Source organism: Rhinolophus hipposideros (genome assembly GCF_964194185.1).
Source record: "Rhinolophus hipposideros genome assembly, chromosome: 6".
In the NCBI taxonomy this organism is placed as follows: Eukaryota; Metazoa; Chordata; class Mammalia; order Chiroptera; family Rhinolophidae; genus Rhinolophus; species Rhinolophus hipposideros.
In genome coordinates, this window is record NC_138052.1 from 78,903,888 (window position 1) to 78,924,244 (window position 20,357).

The 20,357-nt window shown below is 34.1% G+C and overlaps 1 protein-coding gene across 4 annotated transcripts in view; it reads right to left on the reverse strand.

The window, feature by feature from the left end:
• Positions 1-884: 884 nt before the first annotated feature.
• The window catches only part of ERBB4 (erb-b2 receptor tyrosine kinase 4), a 1,057,350-nt gene continuing 1,037,877 nt past the window's right edge, over positions 885-20,357 (reverse strand). For 3 of the 4 annotated variants that reach the window (XM_081052778.1, XM_081052779.1, XM_081052777.1), the window contains 3 exons: positions 8,822-8,869; positions 7,731-8,028; positions 885-4,336 (listed from right to left, as the gene is read on the reverse strand). In XM_081052778.1, coding sequence (XP_080908904.1) covers positions 3,891-4,336; positions 7,731-8,028; positions 8,822-8,869 — 792 coding nt within the window. In that variant the 3' untranslated portion in view covers positions 885-3,890. The remainder of the gene's footprint in view (positions 4,337-7,730; positions 8,029-8,821; positions 8,870-20,357) is intronic. The other variant, XM_081052780.1, reaches the window with a different exon arrangement.

Here is a 20,357-nt window from a genome sequence, read left to right on the forward strand (position 1 = left end):
CATGCTTTCGTGATCACCTTTTCTATTACCTTATGAACTACATACACTAGTTAAATAATCAACATTTATAGATGGATGAATAATTCAAGTTTTGAAATAAAGTTTAGATAGCTCTCAAAAACTTATATTTACATCCTTCCCTGTCAGGCTTAAACAATTTTATTTTTCTTTTCACCCTTGACACTTTAAGAAGCACGTTCATAGCTCCTCCAACTTCATGTAGCAGCAGAACCTCACAGTCCCTACTGGTTTGTACTTGGCATTGGGAATATGCACGATCTCCATGCCATGTCCTGCCTTTACAAGGTATTAACACACACATTATAACGCTTAGAAGAACACTATGTCTTCTCTTAAGCTACCAATATTCAGTCATTCTCTATCTACTAAGAAAAATCTCATATTTTTAGTTTGTGTCTTTTTAATATAATTAGAGTATTGCATTATTTCTTTTTTTAATGCTATTTTAAGATTATCACTTGAGAAAAAACTCTTATCCTAACCTGTGCTACTAATATTCAGAAAGCCAATTGCTGCTCAGCAGTCCACGCACCTCTTCTTGGTACAGGATGCTTTGTGGTTCTGAGTTTACCCTGGTTTAGAGACATCTTTTCTCACCTCCCTAAGAACTGCTTCTTTAAACGACCATTTAGTTACTTCTTTTTCAATACCCGAAAATAAGACTCCCCAAGATAGGTATAAACTACAAAATTGGGTGATTAAAAAAAAAAGTCTGTATAATTTTGATATTAATTTTTCTCAAATTACTTAACTGATTCTGAATATTTGCACTGGTATCTCTCACCTCTGGAATCTGATATTCTGATACACTTTGGAGGCTCTACTTAGCCTTTTAGAAACTCTTTTTTTTTTTTTTTTTTTTTGCTCCCTCTCACACATTCTGAAATGTATTTTCCTAAGGGGACAAAAATAAAACAAAAGAGAAACCCTAAAACTACTGAAATCAAATATGTACTACATAAATCAATGAAAAAGGAATAGTAAAAGGGAGCTCTTGTGAAACATTTTGAGACATTTTGGATTATACTTGCATCTATCTCCAGTTAGTAATGGGAGATTACCTGTTATGTAAGGGTTATGTAAAGGTCTTGTGTTCTTAGAATGAAGACTACATTCGCTGAATGCATTTCTAGTAATTTAACGGGGGAAAAAAAGTTCCTTTTTCAAAATAAATGATTGTGCTTTCCATATCACAATAGAAACATATGAATATCATAAATCAGAAGTTCTAGTATCCAATAAGTGTGCTATCAGTGATGAGTTGGAATGGATTTATCCAGAAGAGGAGGCTTATATCCAAATTTTCATAAGTATTGATGTGAGGTCTCCTTTTCCTGGACACTCCTCTGAATAGGTAGGAGAGCTCTGAGCTGTTAGGTAGGCTGTGGGCCCTGACTCATTCTGTATCTTCAACCTTGGGAAGTTCATGGTTGAACTTTACTAGAAGGGATCTCACAAATCACCCCCTTGCTATTCCTCACTCTTTTAGCTTACATCACTTCTCATAATTTAGGACAACACCAACCCCAATGCCTTCAAGGTTCTTGGCCAAAGACCAACATCAACCATTGATTTAATGATCAAGTTAGAATCCAGATAGGCTAACAAGCCAATGATGCAATATTCTACTAGATCAGTTTGTGTTCAGATGATAACATTGAAACTATTTTATATGTCACCTTCAGTAATCTTCAGGATGTTTAATTCATATTCTAACTGAGTTCACTGGAGATCTTTTAACAAACAGCTGATTTTATAATAACTGATCACAAAAAGTCCATATCTTATTCTTTGAACTTATGGAGGAATTCAAATATAATTCCAAATAAGTAAAATTTTTAAGTTAGGAGTAGTATTACATTTACCTGGGTATTCCCCCATATAACACAGTGTGTTTAGTAGACTCTAAATAAATATCAGTTGGAAAAAATAAAGGAGTTGAGTGGATGGATGGATTTACTTTTTCAAAATAGGCAGAAACACAGATTTCTTTGCATTTCTTTCTCTAACCTCTGTTTTACCAATGGAAAAAATGTATATATTAGGTAATAGATTCAAATTTGATCCTAGACAAGCGAGACTTATATCCAGTTTTCCTAATTACTGACCTGAGGTTTCCGTTTCCTGGAGACTCTCATTCCTACCATTTGTTCCCATTGTTCATCTTAACTCAGCAGGTATTCTTTTCAAATGATACATAATAAAAATGGATCTAGAACTAGGATGTTGTGTTTGAAGAAAAAGAATTCTTATATAAAGTATCAAAAGATTAGTATATTGGATATTAAAATAATTATATGAGAAGATTTTTCACGTTTATTTACAATGTCTGACTCAAGGACCTATCTATAAGCTGTGAATGTTTGTGTATTTCTTTTTATTATACTAATTTATGTGCAAAGAGTTACCTTCCACTTAATATAAATAGAGTATCATACTAGAAATCCCATGGAATTCAAGCTAATCTTTACTTGCAGTCCTTAATATGCAGTATACAAATTGGACAGCTTACAAATAACAAATGTGATGTCACATGTGAATAATGTGCTGGCCCTCTCAACATAATCCCTGGATACCATTCCAAAGTTCTAATTTGCTTGTTTTGGCATTTCCAGTCTTTCTTTACCTTAGCTCTTTAAAAAAAAAAAAATGTACTCAAGTTAGTTCTTTTGCTGGTTGCTTCCATATTGATTCATTCAAAATCCAAAAGGGAGTTCAGAAAGAGAACAAATAAAATTATAGCTTAAGTGCAAACTACATTTCTGAGTATATGCCAGGCAGACATACCCAATCCAGTGTGTTTCTTCCAGTTCAATGGATTTCCCATTGGCTCACCCCTGAAAATGTCAGTAGTTTTCATGAACCACAGAAAATTGTCTCTAGTTTCCCTCCTACTTGAACATTACCAACTGCTTATCAAGTACTGCCATTTATGGAAGAGAAGAAAACATTAAAGAATGTAAAGGAATGGGGGGGGTACGTATTCAATAGCGTAAAACACTAAAGTTAAATTTGATGCTACATTTAATTAATATCTTGGCCTCCACTTCTAATTTTAGACTGTATATTTAAAATAGCAGCCATCTCACTATATTAAAATATTTCTTTTTAAAATTCAGTCAATTTATAGCAACACATAAGAAGCTTAGATGTAACAGTCTTTGCAATTGCAAATTAAATGCAAAAATAGGAAAGAAGTAATACAAATGGACAGAACAAAGGGGGGCAAAAAAAGAAAAGAAAAAACAAGAAAGCCCTCCAAACATAATTATTAGTTATAGCTTTGATGCAGGTTTTAAATTAATGAAAGCTGATTTGTCCATTCTTGCTTGTCAGGATAGAAACTGTTGGAGAAAGAAATTGGATTCTCAATCTCAGTTACTATCACATGTTATAGAAAAGGTTATCCTTTTATTCTAATGGAAACTTTATTAGGACTTCCAGGGATGCTGAAACTGTACACGTCAGTTCCTGCAGATCGGAACAGATAGCATGGGTCTTTCAAAGACTTTGCATTTAAAAAAAAATAGAAAAAAGATTAAAAAGAGGAAAAACAAAAAAGTTGAGAACTAGTTTGACAGCGGACGGTACTGCCTTATATTTTTCTGGTCCTTCTCTCGCTGTTCCAGTCTCCTCACCAACCCATGCAGAGAAATGAAGAAACAGTGTGGTTTTTCCTGTCTTTCTCTCAGTCCTTCCCTCTAGTGTTCAAGTTAGATAAGCACAGAACTATCATTGCATCTCTATATCTTCCCATGGGAAGTTTCAAAACTACTGGCCTTGGGAATAGAAGGAAGACCATAAGAGAAAGAGAGGTGGCAGGGCAATTGGAGTGGGCATGTCTTTCCACCTTAAAACCATTATTGAGTTTACACCACAGTGTTTCGGTGTCTGTAGGGTGGAGGCGGCAGCACAGTGCCTGGCTTCAGCGAGAACTCAGAGAGGTATTCAGGATTCTCTGCCACAATAGGCCGAATTCGTCCATTTTGTTTATAAAAATATTTTGTGCTGTACTCCTGCAGGTAGTCTGGGTGCTGAAGTGTGCTGCGAGGTGGCAGGCTGTGGTTCCAGTAATCAGGGTTGTCGAACGCTTTCTTGGCCTTCTCCTGCACGGACAGTATGTTGTTCTTCAGGTACTCAGCATTCCCCAAGGCGCTGGCGAAGGTGTTGAGGTACAGTGGCTCATTCATGTACTCATCCTCTGCCTTGGGCGGACCGTTGGAAGCATTGTGATATTCGGGATTATCCAAAGCTTGAAGGTCTCCATTTTTTCTCCGAGAAACAAAAGGGTTCTCCTCCACAGGGTTCAGATATTCTGACGGAATATAAAAAATATCAGTTAACATCGACTTTCCGGAAAATGATAATCAGACCAAGGGTACCCTGAATGGCTAGCTTGTTTGTCCAGAACAATAGAGCCTGGGATTTGTTTTTATGAATTCACACAAGAAATATTTTGTGGATTAGTACAGCCATAAAAAAATTAAAAAAGGAGTAAGTGTGCCTAAAATGTTAATGATCAAACAAGACACCAACAAGGCCAGGATCAGAGTTCTTGTCCCTTACGTTCTTCCTGTTTCCTTTTCACTGCACTTGACTTTTCTATATTGGGGGGGCAGTTTTTTAAATGTTTCTGTTTTCTAAAAGTCAATAAACTTTGTTGGAATATAAAATAACTTATCAGGGTTAAATGTCAAAACCTTTAAATGTAGAGAAATAGTAATTTTTGAATATTGGAAAATCAAAATGTCCGTGGTTTAATTCCATGACAAGATGGATAGCTGAAGTGAAGAAATACCATTTTTAGTCTGTATGCTTTACTGTGATGTCTATATAGGTAACAAGGATTTGATGACAGATGTTCCCCAGAAAGCTTAATACATAGGAAAGGAAACATCTAAGAAAAAACTCAACTAATAGAACAAATTTGATAGATATCTAACATGCTTCACAACATATGCTTAACAATAAAGTATAATTAGAACAATTTCCTGTGGCTAATCATAATCACAAAATAGCAAATAATGAGTTTGAATCATATGTAATATCACTATTTTATACATTGAAAATGATCATACAGTGGTCATTTTGCATGATTCAATCCAATAAATTTATCTAGAATAGGTATTAGAACAGAAATTTTAAAAAATACTGCTAATTAGTGCTTCTCTCTTCAAGTTTAATTCCATCCCTCTGTCTATAATATGGCCATATATATAAATATATATATATATATATATATATACACACACACACACACACACACACACACACACACACACACATATATAGTAGATATTCTTTTTGTCCTCTCTTTTAGTATATACACAAATGATACTTTAACTACTCCTATTTTGGTGTTGGGGTAGGGAAACGGCACAACTGTTTGTTGAAACGCCATCATTCTGAAATAAACTTTCTATCCCTTATAAGTGAATTGACATGTAGAGAGAAACACTCATCAACTCAGCGCTATTGTTCCCTGGATATAGGTCGACCAGATATAGTTAAATATTTAGCTTCATGTGCAAATTAAAAGATAGTAATGGGTATCTCACCATCATATAAATGAATTACAGTTCAATAACTTACAGGGCACTATCATTTCATCCTTGCATTAATCCTGTTATAAAGGAAGTGTAAGCTATATTTTTTCCAGCTTTATAGACGGAAAGCAGATTCAATGAAGCATGAAGGATACAATTAGTAATGAACTAGAATTCAGATCTTCTAATTCCTAGTGAGTAATTATCTTGTTGTATTGCACTGTTTATATTATTGTGTATACAGGAGGAGTAGGGTGAACTCTACACTTCATAAAAACTTTTAATTTGAAAGGGTCTCAAATCTACTGCCATTTTAAGGAAAAAAATGGTTAAAAACCTTATAAGGGAGCCAGAATTTGTTTTGCCTTATCAGATTCCTGAACTTCTTAATTAAAAATATAGGAATGCCTATACTAAAATTATCTACTTTCTGAGAACTAGACTAGAGTAGGACAACCTTCAGAAACTTGGGTCTCTTACTTTTTAGAAACAAAATATGGAGACGCTCTAAGTGCGTGTATATGGCTGATTTACCTTTTTCTTAGATGTCTTACGTGATCTCTTCTCAAGGCAAACTACTTATGATCATAATGCAAACCTGGGTAGCCATGTAATTATATACACAAGAATAACTTTGCGGTTGATTTGAGAATCTTCCCAGAGAGTATTCTACTTTCAAGAGGATCTCACAAATTTTCTCAAAGCCTACATTTGTGTCACTACTGGGCTATTCTAAACATCACATATTACAACATAAACATTATATAAAAGGAGAGATAGAGAAAGAGAGAGATTAATCTACTTTAATAGGTATTTACAATACATATTTAAGGGTCTCTAAATCATATTTGATAAAAGTGAACATAACTATATATTAAAGGACATAATAAGCCCTTATACAAAATATTAAAATATAGTTTACTGTTGACACTGGACTGTAAGACACGATCATCAGTTTTTAATAATAATTATGCATCTTCTCCTTTTTGTGATGCTGTTAACGTAGAAGAAAAGACGCTCTTTCAAAATTGAAATGTTATTTGATTAGAGTGCTTAACATTTCTACTACTAACTTTGTACAGAAGTGCCCTTCATCCACGAGGGACATGTTCCAAGTCCCCCAGTGGATGCCTTAACCTGTTGATAGTATGGAATCCTATAAATACTATGTTGTTTTTTTTCCCTACACTTGCATACCTTTTCATTTAAAGAAAGTACTTTATGGCTTTTCTTTGGCATATGAATCATCAGCACCACCATCTTGCACTTTTCCGCCGTTATTAAGTAAAATAAGAATGACTTGAACACAAGCACTGTCATACCCAGACAGTCAATCTGATAACCCGGATGGCTTCTAAGTGACTAATGAGCAGATAGTTTATACAACATGGATAAACATCCAAGTGGGACAGAATGGCATGGCATGAGATTTCATCATGCTACTCAGAATGGCTCATACTTGAAAACTTATGAATTGTTTATTTCTGAAATTTTCCGTTTAATATTTTCAGACTGCCATTCACCATAGGTAACTGAAACTGCTGAAAGCAAAACTGTTGAATAAGAGGGAACTACTGTAATGTCATTGCTGTGCTTTGTAAAACCACCAACTATGAATATTTTCAAGACATGATGGTACACATATAATTATATGTGGGGTTAGAACTTTAATTTTTGAGATATGTCATGTAAGAAATCATAATTTCCAGTAATAAACTAGGTCATTTAAATGACACCATTTTAGTGAATCAACTAAATCTTTCATTGGTGCCATTAAAAGCTTTGGACACTGTTGTCAGCAATACCAGTCTTTATGATTTCTACAGTAAGTTGAATAAGATAATGGTTCTGAAATTGTGTGATATGCAACTTCATTCAGCTATTTCAATAAAGATATGTTTAGGTTAGTGCTTCTCAGACTTGACTATGTTTCAGAGAACCTGAGAATCTTGTTAAAATGCTCCTCCTTCAGGAGCATATGGGTTCTGAAAAGCCCATAACTGATGTGAATGCTGCAGTATAGCATAAGTAGCTGCAGCAGAGGTCTTTTCTGGATGGAAATGTTACATAGTCCAGTGGTTTGGCAATATTCCTTCTAAACTTTGCTTATTTGGATGGGTGTGAATGTCAAGTGCCAATCATTTCTGAACATCCTGATTGTACCTTGTTTGGGTTTGTCTCGCATAGGGGTCATGTAACCTTCTTCATCCAGCTCTCCTCGTGGGCTCCGTTCTGGGGCAAACACTGTGGGGTCAGCGCTGTACCTCTGGGTGCTGCTATCCTCTTGGACGTGGGGTGCCACTGGCTTGTGTAGGGTGCCATTGCAGCAGGAGTCATCAAAAATCTCGGCTGTAGCCCCTTGAGCAACTGGAGCTTCTGGGATAGTGCTGGTTGTAGCTCTGTATGGCACGGGCACCCCTTGTTCTGCAGCAAAACCCCCATCTCGGTATACAAACTGGTTCTGTCAATATTGGAGACACATTTGGACAGAAGTTATTGTTAGGATTAGTTGTAAAACAATGAATGTTAATAACCAAAGGGATATGGAAGCTTGCCATTCAGGGAAAAGTCAGCTTTTTTTATTGAGCTTATTTTCCCTAATGGCTAATGGATTTGAGTTACAGATTAAAATAAAACACCTAAAATTCTAATTTTTCTTAAACCATGGAAAAACAATTTGAAAATACATATTTTGATTTTAATAAGAACCAACCACATGACCTAATACAAAAGTATTTCATGTTTTTCCCCCACAATTGCCTATTTTTATATAAAATTCAAAATGAATTTTCATGACAAATAGTAACATCATTAATTATAAACAGTTGCCATGAAGAACAGAAGCACAGTGATGGCACTGAAAGGTGATATTTCCTTATTGCATTCTATTTTGTAGTTCCTACGGCTTTGAGTCTCCAGTACCTAACTGGAGACTTATCATTGACATTCTGACTTTTCAGCACACAGCCTATAATCATGGAAGTAAAGATAACCTCCTTACCCAGAAGCATAATTGATGAGCCCAGCTAAATCCTTCAGATAAAAATTGAAAGCTATTGTTGATGCATGATATCTCAATTATGGCTTATCTACGGAAAGAGGACATCTACAAAGGCAGCTACACAATCTACAGCACATTCTTAACTCACTGTTGGCAAAGGCAAAATGAGGAAATTATGGGGAGACAGAGGAGGAAACACGGCAGGCAAAGACCAAAAATCCTAAAAGATGAAGGTTGATTGTGAAATACTTACTCCTGACATGGGGGTGTAGGCGGGAGGAGGGCTGTGTCCAATTTCACTCTAATAGGAAAGAAAAATGGAATGATGGATATAATAAGAGGTAACATGAGTGAAAAAACAAAAAGAAAGAAAAAGAAAAGCCACATGAGTTGTATGAACCAAAGGGGAAAACATGCACAACAGTGAAGCTTGCTAAATAGTAAAATTTTATGCATTCTGACTGCAAGTGAGTTTATTTATGTGTTTGGAAGATATTAAATGATTTAATTCAATCCCTGGGAAGGAAAATTATATTAAAAAGTAAAATTTGTAAATGGATTAAAAATTAAATTGACAATGAATATTCCTCTGATTTATCCTAGAAGAAAGGGAGAAACAGTAAATGGTTAAATATAGTTGTAAAGGAGGAACAGTTTCCTTCGTTACATGTTCCATGACTGAAATGGCTCCACACCACAGAAGTAACTCTTCTCAGAAGAAACTTATCTCGAAAAAGGTAGAAGTGGTTTTCAATTGGCTTGGAATAAGTTACATTTATTTTCCATCATTTCAGCAAAGGATCAACTCTTAGCCTCTCCTTATAAAAAGGTACATATTATTTTCTCTTCAGTTTTACTTTTACTTTTTTTTTTTTTTAAGAAGCAACAAAAAATCTTGGAAAATCAATTCCTTTCCTGAAAACATGCTTTATATACATTACTTTCATTTATTTAGAATCAGTTAAAATCAGATTTCAGTTAAGAGAAAACAAAAAGATATATTCTTAGTATCAAACTCCAGCATATGGGCTAAGTAAAAGTAGATATAAAAATATGATAAAACATTAAATGCAATGTTCTTTAAGGTAAGTAGAGGGGTGGTATTGAAACAAACTCGTAATAAAAAAATTACATACTATATATTCATTCATTAAACACATTTTTTAAGAACCTACTGTCTATATACCAGACACTTTTCTAGGTAGATAATAGTGCAGATAAAAAACAATTGATTTGTTTTTATTCTCTACATTCTGTCTTTGAGTGAACAGAGATAACTAAAGTCAACCTCAAGGACAATAATATCTTGAAACATCTATGAAATGTGGCTAAATATTACTCCTGGTAAATGCTTTTTTTAAAATTTAGAAGTTCATAAAACAATCCAAGAAGAATATGGTCCCATGCAGATGAACCGTTTAATGTAAACTAATAACAACTGGATAATAGGATTTCTGTAATTAACTTAGTCTGTTGTACTAATCAAGGGAAACATTCTGAAGCTCTAAGTGCTGAACAGTGAGTTTACATTTTAACTTCCCCATGACTGTTGCTTATAGGATGGCATAGAAAATACTTATCTCTTTCCTTTTCTAATAACATTACTAACAGCGCATTGAAGGTTATGACATGGAAAGTTAGAGATATAATTAAAGTGCAACACATAGGAGGTGGTATTGTACAATAGACAGACTTTCTTATGATTTGTTAGAAACTCTGAGCGCCAGTCCCTATTACAAGCGATGTGGTCCATCATGAAACACCTCAGACCCCCATTTTCACCATTGGCCTCTCTACCTTATCCTTAGTGAAGACAGAGGAAGATAATGTATATAAATGAACTTTGATAGCTCTGCACAAATGTAGAGTATATCTAAAATTTAAATATTCACATCTGCTAAATTGGATTTTTTAAGTCAAGCAATCAAAATGCCAAAGCTACTCATCAAAGAGGCATTTTAAAATGCTTCCCTGTTCTCCACATTACCTTAAATATTGGTGTATTTTGTATTTTTTAGAAAAAAATGAAATCAAATACATGATTCATACAATTTGAGAAAGGTATTTTCTATATAGTCCTGTGATATGCAAATTTGAAGGATGGTACGAGAAATATAACTGCCTAATAGGACTTTATCATATTATAAACCGTGGCCTTACTTTATCATTAAACCCTGATTATTTAGCAAGCATTTAACAAATATTTATTAACTCTCTACAAGGAAAGCATAGGAACCGTGGTAGATGCTGGAGGTATCATGATACACTAAGAGAGACATGATCACTGTCCTTTTGCAACTTTTACTGTATTATCAAACATTACCTGGGATTATAACAAGAAAAGGCAAGAGGGAAATGAGACTGGAGTGAATTTATTTCAATTCTATGATAGCACATCAGAAAATAAAGTATAACAAAATATTAGTAATTACCAGTGTTCCTTTAACCGCTTACTTTCTAAGAGCTGTAGTAGGTAATATTTGACTAGCATTACAACAGAGGAAACAGCCTGAATTGATGCATATTTTGCATTTTGTAAAATTGAGAGATAAATGATCAAAGGAATAACTCACAAGTCATTCCTCATCAGGAAATACTTTATTATCTATATTCATTATCTGGGCTAGACCGCCTTCAGTTGTAAAGGTGTTATATTAAAAATAACTAGACCTCTTGCAGTTAGTCTGTTCCAAGACAGGAAGTGAGGGCATGCCATATTAGAATGCATCCGCTGTCCCTGCTTTGAGGCATCTTTCTTTCAGCAACCTGCCAACTCTATCTGGATATACTGCCAGATACCATCGTAGTAAAAGGAATATCTTCATGCTTTTTCTAGTTTTAAATGCTTTTTCTAGCATTAACATGGGAGGGGGGAGAAATGCTAAGCAAAGCCCCTTCAGCATTCATCGTTTTTTTAAGGCTATCGGTTGCTTTTTATGTTTCTGTATCCTCCTTTTTTTTTTTTTTTCTTTTCCTGTTTTCCATGATAAAAAGCACCTTATTCATTTCCCCCTGGAAGGGCAATGCAGCTACAAGGGAACATCTGTGAGGCCAATTAGCTGGGCTGGAAATGTGGTATAATTGTTGTTTAAATATATTTAAATTACATGTTAATCACTATGTCATAATTTATAGGCTTTGAAAATAACTTTTTGTACTTGAGAGCCAAGCCAGATTTTACTTGTTTTTGCTGTTTTTAGTCTGTAACAAGCTCTTCTCATTCCCTCCCCAGCCCGCCCTCCAGATCCCCACACTTGAAGAGCTGAACTTTAATATTGGAAAGAATGACAGCTGCAAGTAAATTGGTTGAGTAAAAATTAAGATCCTCACAGTCAGAATGAGCTGGAGTGACCTTAAAGTTCTAAGCAGAACAAAGGAGTACTCTCGGTTAAAAGGCTTTTGTTTTTTCATTGTGCCACTTTCTGCTGTCCATCAAAGCCCAGCTACGCAGACCTTCAGGAAGCAGCGCTGGGTGCATCTGTGCAATTAGCTGGTGAAGGGATTTACTGTCAGCAGGATGGAGATAGAAGGAGGTGGGTTATGAACTGGCAGGTGATACAGATTTTTTTCCTGGTGGGGGGATTTGTAAAGGTGATGGAGAGAGTCGAGTTTAATTTTGTTGCCATTTCACTAGGACACTGTACGATTAACTTGGACTCAAATGTCAGAGGTTACAGAGAAGGCAAATGTCAGCAAATATATCAAATATAGTGTTAAAGGCACTTTTACATATCATGTCCTAAAATTTTCAGTTGAATGATAAAGATTTGAACCTTTGTCTTTTCACATGCACTGTATTTCTCATATTTATTGTTTTAATTAAAATACTGTAGTATTTAATATTGTCTCTAACAAATATTAAATTAGCAAGATGGACTGTGTCTTAGGATATTTTTTTAAGAAATATCATACAAATCTATCTTCTTAGGAAACATACAACAATACCTAAATTAAACATGTACTTAACGAGAAACACTTTTTTTTCTTAATCTTCAGATAATTGTTACTGTCAATATTAACTATATAATTAAAGTTTCTAGGGAGGGCCAAGAAACATTCCAAATCTTTTTAACTAAAATAGACTGTGTCTCTAAGATGTTGCTAATCCATCAGCACTAATTTATTACCCAGACACTTCCACATAGTAACTATTAAGGGTACTCATCCTTTTATCCTCCCTGACACATATTCTTAACACTCTGATAGGCATTTTTACATTTCCACAGGTCAGGTAGCTGATAGAGAAAATGTTTTTTGCATTATGTACAATTCCTGATGCATGACTGTAACTATCTTTTTCACAACTGAGTTCAATATACCAGTGTTTGAGACATCTCGATTTAAAATCTTCATTTTTCATACAGCAACCAGAAGAAGACAAACAAAATGTGTCCATGTACCAAACATCAGTAAGGGCTGGGATAAGCCTATTGAATCTAGGCAGCTGGCTTAGACACACACACACACACACACACACACACACACACTACACAAAATATCTTTTGTCTATTTATGTATGTATTTATTTATTAATGTATTCATTTATCTATTTGGTTTGATTATGTGGGATACTGTTTATAAAGAAACTAACTTATTACTTTACACACACAACAAAATTAATAATAATGATACAATAATAAATAAAATACATAATAATTCATAATACTATAGTAAATACATAGATAAGTAAACAAAGAGATATAATGATCCTATGATCCAGCTGAAGAAATATTAACTTTGGCTCTCATCCTTTGTCCACTTTTCATTAACCCTAGAACATCTAATCTTTCTCATATGTCTCATCTATTTTATTACTGAAAATAATTTTTATTAAAGTGAAGCTATGAATGGTATCAGTAAATATGAATGGGAGTCAATAGACTTTACAAATTATATGGACATGGTGCCTTTTATAAATATTAAAAACTCTAAGTCAGTTCTCGAAGTCCACTTAATTATAATGTATATTTTGTTTCATAGATGAATATATGACTACTCTTAGGAAAATTGATAAATGAAGGGAAATTAACGTGTATCATGTTCCTATAATATGCCACACACTATTTTAGGTTTTATTTATTCTTATAAACTTTGAAGGTAAATATTATTAAGAATCATGACTCTCATTTTATAGATGAGAAAACTGAGGATCAGGGAAATTAAAAGTTCTTCCCATGTTCACAAAATCATAGATGGTTGTCTGAATCTATTACCCTTGCATTATGCCACATGTAGCTTTTGACTTCAGCATTTCTATTTTCTCCTATCTTTGTCCTCCCCCTGCCCCTGCATAGTACCTGAACACTTTTTTTCACGTAAGTTCTCATGCTTTTACTTTCTTGTGAAACACTAATCTCAAGGAAGAATTTGAAAAACTCACTAGCCTTAGCTATAAAATACTGATAATGCTTTACAGCATTGCCCCTCAGCTTATTTGAATTTTAATTGACTACAGGACTTCAGCTGAAAGGAAACTATAAGTAGAATGTTGAGTGTTAATATATAGATATAAATATATATCTATATATATATGTATATATATATGGAAAATACATATTATTTCTTAACAATTTCTTCTTGTTGATGCTAAAATCATAGTGCATATTTAGGATGAACAAGAGCAAAGCCAGCCCTGAAGCAGGAGGAAATGGTTTGCACAACTGGAGAGCACAAAGATTTTCCCTGACAGCACTCTTGCTTATGGATTTATTGTTCCTAGTCCAGGGCTTAGTCAATAAATTTCTTTTCCTGTTTGACTAAGGGTAAGCAAGCTATTGTATTTCCAGGCAGCCATTCCTATACCCTTTCCAAACATCCTAGAACAAGAGGATATTCCCCTTTAAAAAAATTCATGGTTAGATGAGTCAATAAAATGAAGCCGAAAATTTTTCACTTTATACTTTTCTTCTGTAAGTCTCTGTTCACACTATATAATGAATTCAAAGAACTATTACCACAGTCAAAAACAAATTACAAAGAAACATGATTTTAAATTAGTGCCAACATTGCTTAGCTTCATTCAAGATAAGCAATAAGAATTTTGTCACCTTTGCTGAGATTAGTAATCACATAGAATTTATATCTCTTCATCCTGGTGCAAGTTCTAAACGTTTTGTTTGTTGTTTCCGGCAACTTACTTTTGCATGTTTTTATTTCTTTTCACGCACATGTTGTGATAGTCGAACCATTTTCTAATTATCACTTAGCTACTAATTAACACATTTAGTTGTAAATCTAAGGAGGGTAACTTCTAGGAGGTTCTTAAAGATCCCCCAATAGTTATTTTCAGTTATAGAAGGAATGGCTCTGTTGATAAATGAAGGGAATGCAAAGAATGCAATGTCTTTGTTTTAAGCGTCAAAATGAAATTATTTAGCATTGACTATGTCCAAATTCTTGGGAAGGCTAAATTTTCAAGTGAAGTCTTGAAGTTGTCTGTCTCTCTGCTTAAATGGATTTATTGTTGTTGTTGTTGTTGTTGTTTTCCAACATCATGAATGTTATTTAATATAGACTTCTTAGTACATAAGCAATGTATTGAGGTCAGGAATCTTTTGAAGACAAGAATTCTATAGATTTGGAACAATTGGTCACATGAGGTCCTTCTATCTCTAGGGTTGTATTGTTAAATGTTTTGCCACTAAGCCATGTAGGGTTTAACTATTTCTTAAAATCTTTTGGGCCCTCAGTTTATTTAACTCTGAAAGGAGGAATGGGCCTATAATACAGATAAAGAAAAAGATCACTTCTGACTATCACATTATTTGTATGTAAAATGAATATTCTGCCTTCAGCCCACAAAATCAATTGTGAAATATTGCAAGATGTGATTAGTATTAAAGCAAAAACTTCTTATAAATTTCCTTGCATAAATCTTTTCAAAGTATATCAATCACGTTTTTCCCCTTTTTTCTAAACGGAATATCTGCTTATATGTGATATGTAATTGTATGTTTTGGGAGGAAAGATTATGTTTGGATGGTGACTAAAATACAATTTTGAAATAAAATTATATATTTTAAACATTTCATTTCATTTACAGATGGAGGTCACGTTAATTTTGAAAGTCACATGACTGAACAGTACTAGAAACTGTCTATACTATACATGAGTCCCTACCTAATGTATATCCCATTATACATTACAGCTTCAAATTAGCATTTAATAAATGATAAAAAGTCAGTTTAAGAGTTTTCAAAGTACATTTTTTATGTTTTCCAGGAAAAAAAAAACACTTTTTTTCTATAGCCAAAAGCATTGGCCTTAACCACTATGACATTTCTTTTCAATTGAAATACACACTGATGTACTCTTGAAGTAAATTTATAGAGCTTGTTTATAAGACCAAACAAATATCATTTTTTTAATCCAATAGGCTATAAGTTTATTAGATGAAAATAATACCCTAATAATATTAAAAACTATAGGTTAAAGCTATCCATACGCAGATTAATTAAAAACAGAGTTTATTAAAATGATACTTTATTTATAAGACAGATTGCCTTTCATAGAGAAGGAGTGTGCTATGTAAATATTCTAGATATAAAAGCCAGTGATTTTATATATATGTATATATATATATATATATATACACACATATATGTATATATGCATATATATGTATATATATATGTGTGTATATATATATATATATATATATGCTTCTAGTCAGTTGATATATTTTTACCTTTATAGTGTTTATATCTATCTATCAATATAATAAGAGCATATATGGGGATTTACAGAAATAGTTTAAAAACATAACTTATAGGGCAAGTTTGAATTGAGAATGAGAGAAAACTATAAACATTCTGAATTCGAATGCAATTACTTTACAATTTGAAATGCTATGCCTTGGCCTGGGTATAATATGTTTCCTTTTGTACTATTGGTAAAGACTTACTTAAATCACAATTTTAGGCTTTCCGTGTGAACGTGTGTGAGTGTGTGTGTCTACATGTGTGCATGTGTGTATGTGTGTGTATATATTCATACATGCACACTAAGAACATTATTAATAGCTTAAAACAAGAAAAGGTTTACTTAAGTCACTCAAAAACATTTCATTTTATAGGCTAACAGCTCATTTGTGGGCTTGTTTTTGCTTTGTTTTTATATTTTTCAAGCGTGGGTATTTATCAGTGAATGATTCTTGTTCACTAAAACATTATGTACGGGAGTTCTAATTAGAAGTGTTTCTTTAGTGGTTATTTGGAGTCATTCTATTTACTTGCAAATAAGCTGATAATGACATATTCCATATTTTAACCTTCTCTTTAGCAATAATCCAAGTTTAGGAAGTTATATATTCAAAATAACAATGACAATCTTCAGAGCAAGCTATATGTGAGAATGTGAAAAAATATATATATACGTATATATGTATATATGTATACATATATATGTTTGTATATTGAGAGGTGGAAAACAAATGATATAGAAATAGGATTGCAACTTGTATAAATCTAATTTGGGCATGTAGAATTTATTCAGTATCTTAAATGATAGGTGTTGGCAGTGACCAATTTAACATAATACAGACAAGGTTTTCAATGTTCATGTCATTTCAGTATGGAACAGGCTGGAAATATCTTCATTTATGCTAGTTTATGCAGACTGTTTATCAGATAAAAAGTGAATTTGTAACAACGGTTGATTCATCCAACTACTGCTCTTTAAGATACCAGGTGGCACAGCTGTTGCTGTAAGTAAAAAGATTTCCAACAGTCCACCTGGAATTAGGACAGCTGGTTGGAGTGACCTGATCTGAATAATGTGCTGTGAATACTTGGGTACAGCTACTGACAGAGCAAACAGCACATGGCTGTCCCATCAGCCCAGAGCAAACACCAGTTACATTTCACAGAGACAGGCTGGTATTTACAACAGATCTGAGCCAAAATGAATATCAGATTGAAGGAAGCACCCCAAGAGAAGAAAGTAGCTCTCCCCAGGAGCTACTTGTTGATCATAGTCTAAGCAGCTTTTATCATTTTCAAAAAGCCCCCAAATTTCATTTTGCTGCATATGAAAAGGAAAAATAAAATATACAAAAAATTCCTGCATCTATTTGTAAACCACTTTGGAATTTCCTAAAAAAAAAAAAAAAAAAAACAATCTTCCTTAGTTTCCTATTTATACTGTTTACTGCCAAAGTCAACCTAGATAAGCCAGGACTATGGTATGGTCATAATAGTTTCCTTTTAAGTTTTAAAATGGCTAAGACTTTAATACAAAATATAAAAAGGAGGCAAAATATAAAATAGACCCAAAACAAAGTAATCCAGTTTAAATCTAACATGGATGCCAGATCACCCAATCACACTCTATTTTTAAGTAAGGTAATATAGATGGAAAGTGACTTTCCTTAAGATCACACAGCTAGTTACTAACAAGCAAAAATCAATAGCCAAGTTAGGAGAATATTTTTATAGTTTATTATGGGGAGAAAAAAAAAATCTACCTGGTAATCCTTAGATTATATTTGCCTAACTGACTAAAGGACAACCCAGGTGAAAATGTAAAGTAGGTGAAGTCTGATCTCAACATTTCCTCACAATGGTTGACTTCTCAATCTCAAACCCATGATTCTTTAATCCTCTCTAACAGACTCCAGAACCCCCTGATTTCTGCCCTCGTTCCATAGAAAATGTAACTATATCTATACCCTTCTTCCATCAAAAGTATAATATTCTGAGGCAATAACTCACACTTCAAAACATCCACTTTTTTTTTACACTCTTATCCTCTCCTCAGGGATTTGGCTCTAGCTAGGACAAAATACATCCATTTAGTCTGATTAATTTGGGGAATTTTCTCATATTATGGTTGTTATGTAGTAGGTCATAATGACCCCATATCAGGTAACACTGAAATACTGAATACCACTCCTTACCCAAATAATTAACTGTTGGCCTGACAGCTCAACTGGAATGTTCTATAGCATTTTAAATGTCCCATTTCCAAAACTAAAATGAACGTCTCTTCTCCCCACACCAAGTCTAATTTTCTTATCTTTCTTGGCTTGGTGAATGGTATTAACAATTTATCTACTTGTGCTGATCAAATATCTTAGTTTCGTCCTTGACTTCTCTATTTCACTCTTCCTATTTAAGCATCCAAGATCTATCTATTTGAATGTCTTAATACCTTGAGAATCCAACCATTTATTCCATCCTCATTGACATTATTTTAGTTGTGGTTAAGATGCCATATAATTTATTATTTTAACAGGAATGCTTTAATTGTAAAAGAAAGTGCTATTAATAATTAATAGGAACAGACCAGGACTCTCTAGTGAAAACAGACACATGTGATAAACTTAACAATAACATAATTTCTTGACCAGGTTACTTTAAGAATTGTCTAATTGGTTTCCTTGGTCTTAGTCTTTCCCTTCACTCCAATCTAATATTCACATTTCGTTCTCTTGCTTAAATGAAACAAAACAAGACAAAAAACAAAACAAAACAAAACAAAACAAAACAAAACAAAACAAGACCCTTACTGTCTCAGGCTAAACCCAGCCTCGATTTCTCATGGCATTGAAGGCATTTGGCAGCTATTGTCTTTGCCAATTTCTCCAGCCTCACTTCTCTACTCTCAATTACCAGGATGGTCCATGACCTCTCTCACCTTCAGGGCTCTGCCCAAGCTCTGGTTGCTTCCTTAATGCTTTCTCTAGCTTCTTTGCTTTGATTACATGTTAATCCCATGGACCCTCCTCATTGCAGTGATTACATTTAGTTACTGATTCAAAAAATATTTATGAAGAAATTCTTATGTGCCTGTATAGAGCATATAAAATATATACTATAAACAAGGTTGTTGTTGGATTGAGGTTTGCAAAACAATTTGTTTACTAGTAGGTGTGAAACAGATAAGAGTGAAGTGAAAGTAAACATGTTTATGTGTAGAGGATATACATGAAGCTAAACATGTTTATATTTATGTTTGAAACTGAGCATAACAAATTGAGTGGTAAACACGTTAACCAAAAAATACCATTTGATTGTCACCTAAGAAGTAAACAAGTCCAAAAAGGATAAAAGCAGAAGTCCAGAGCAATGCCATGAGAAGTCTGACTGGGCCCTCCAGCTAAGACCTTCTGCGGGGTGCAAGTCGCGTTACTCTGGGACTCTCCAAAGTTCTTCCTTGCAAGAACTTCCAGCTTGACTCAGACCTGTTGTGGGCCCGGTCTTCTCTTCTGGATCAGAAACTTTCTCCACCTCAATTGACTCTGGGACTTGGCTCGTTATTAAATTGTATTCTATTCTGTATAACCTTCTGTGCTTACCAGAGCAGTGGCCTCTGGAGGGACGTTGGTTCCCAAATAAAGCTGGGTTATTCACTCTGTCTGAACCTGTATGTCAGGATTTTGTTCCCCCACTTGCATCACAAGTATCACGCTGGGACGTAGGGCCCTGCTGAGGGATTAAAGTCCCCTTGACTTTCAGGAAGAGACTGAAATGTGGCGACTGCTCTTCCAGGCGCTTGCGACAGTGCCCCATATGAGTATTTCATCATTTGTATTCTAGTTGTTTATTTTCTTCATTAGTACATCTTTTTTTTTTCTTAGACTGTGAACCTACTTAGAAGAGGATTTACTCTAATTTACCATCATATCGTTGATACCTACCACTGGCCAGAGACATGGGCATGGTGGATATTCAGTAAAGGTTGGATACAGAAGAAGATGCATTAAACACAAAGAGTGTCTCTACTGATGGGAATCTCAGGGACTCCATCCATCCAGTCAGATATGTTTTTAGAAAATATAGGACTTTAGC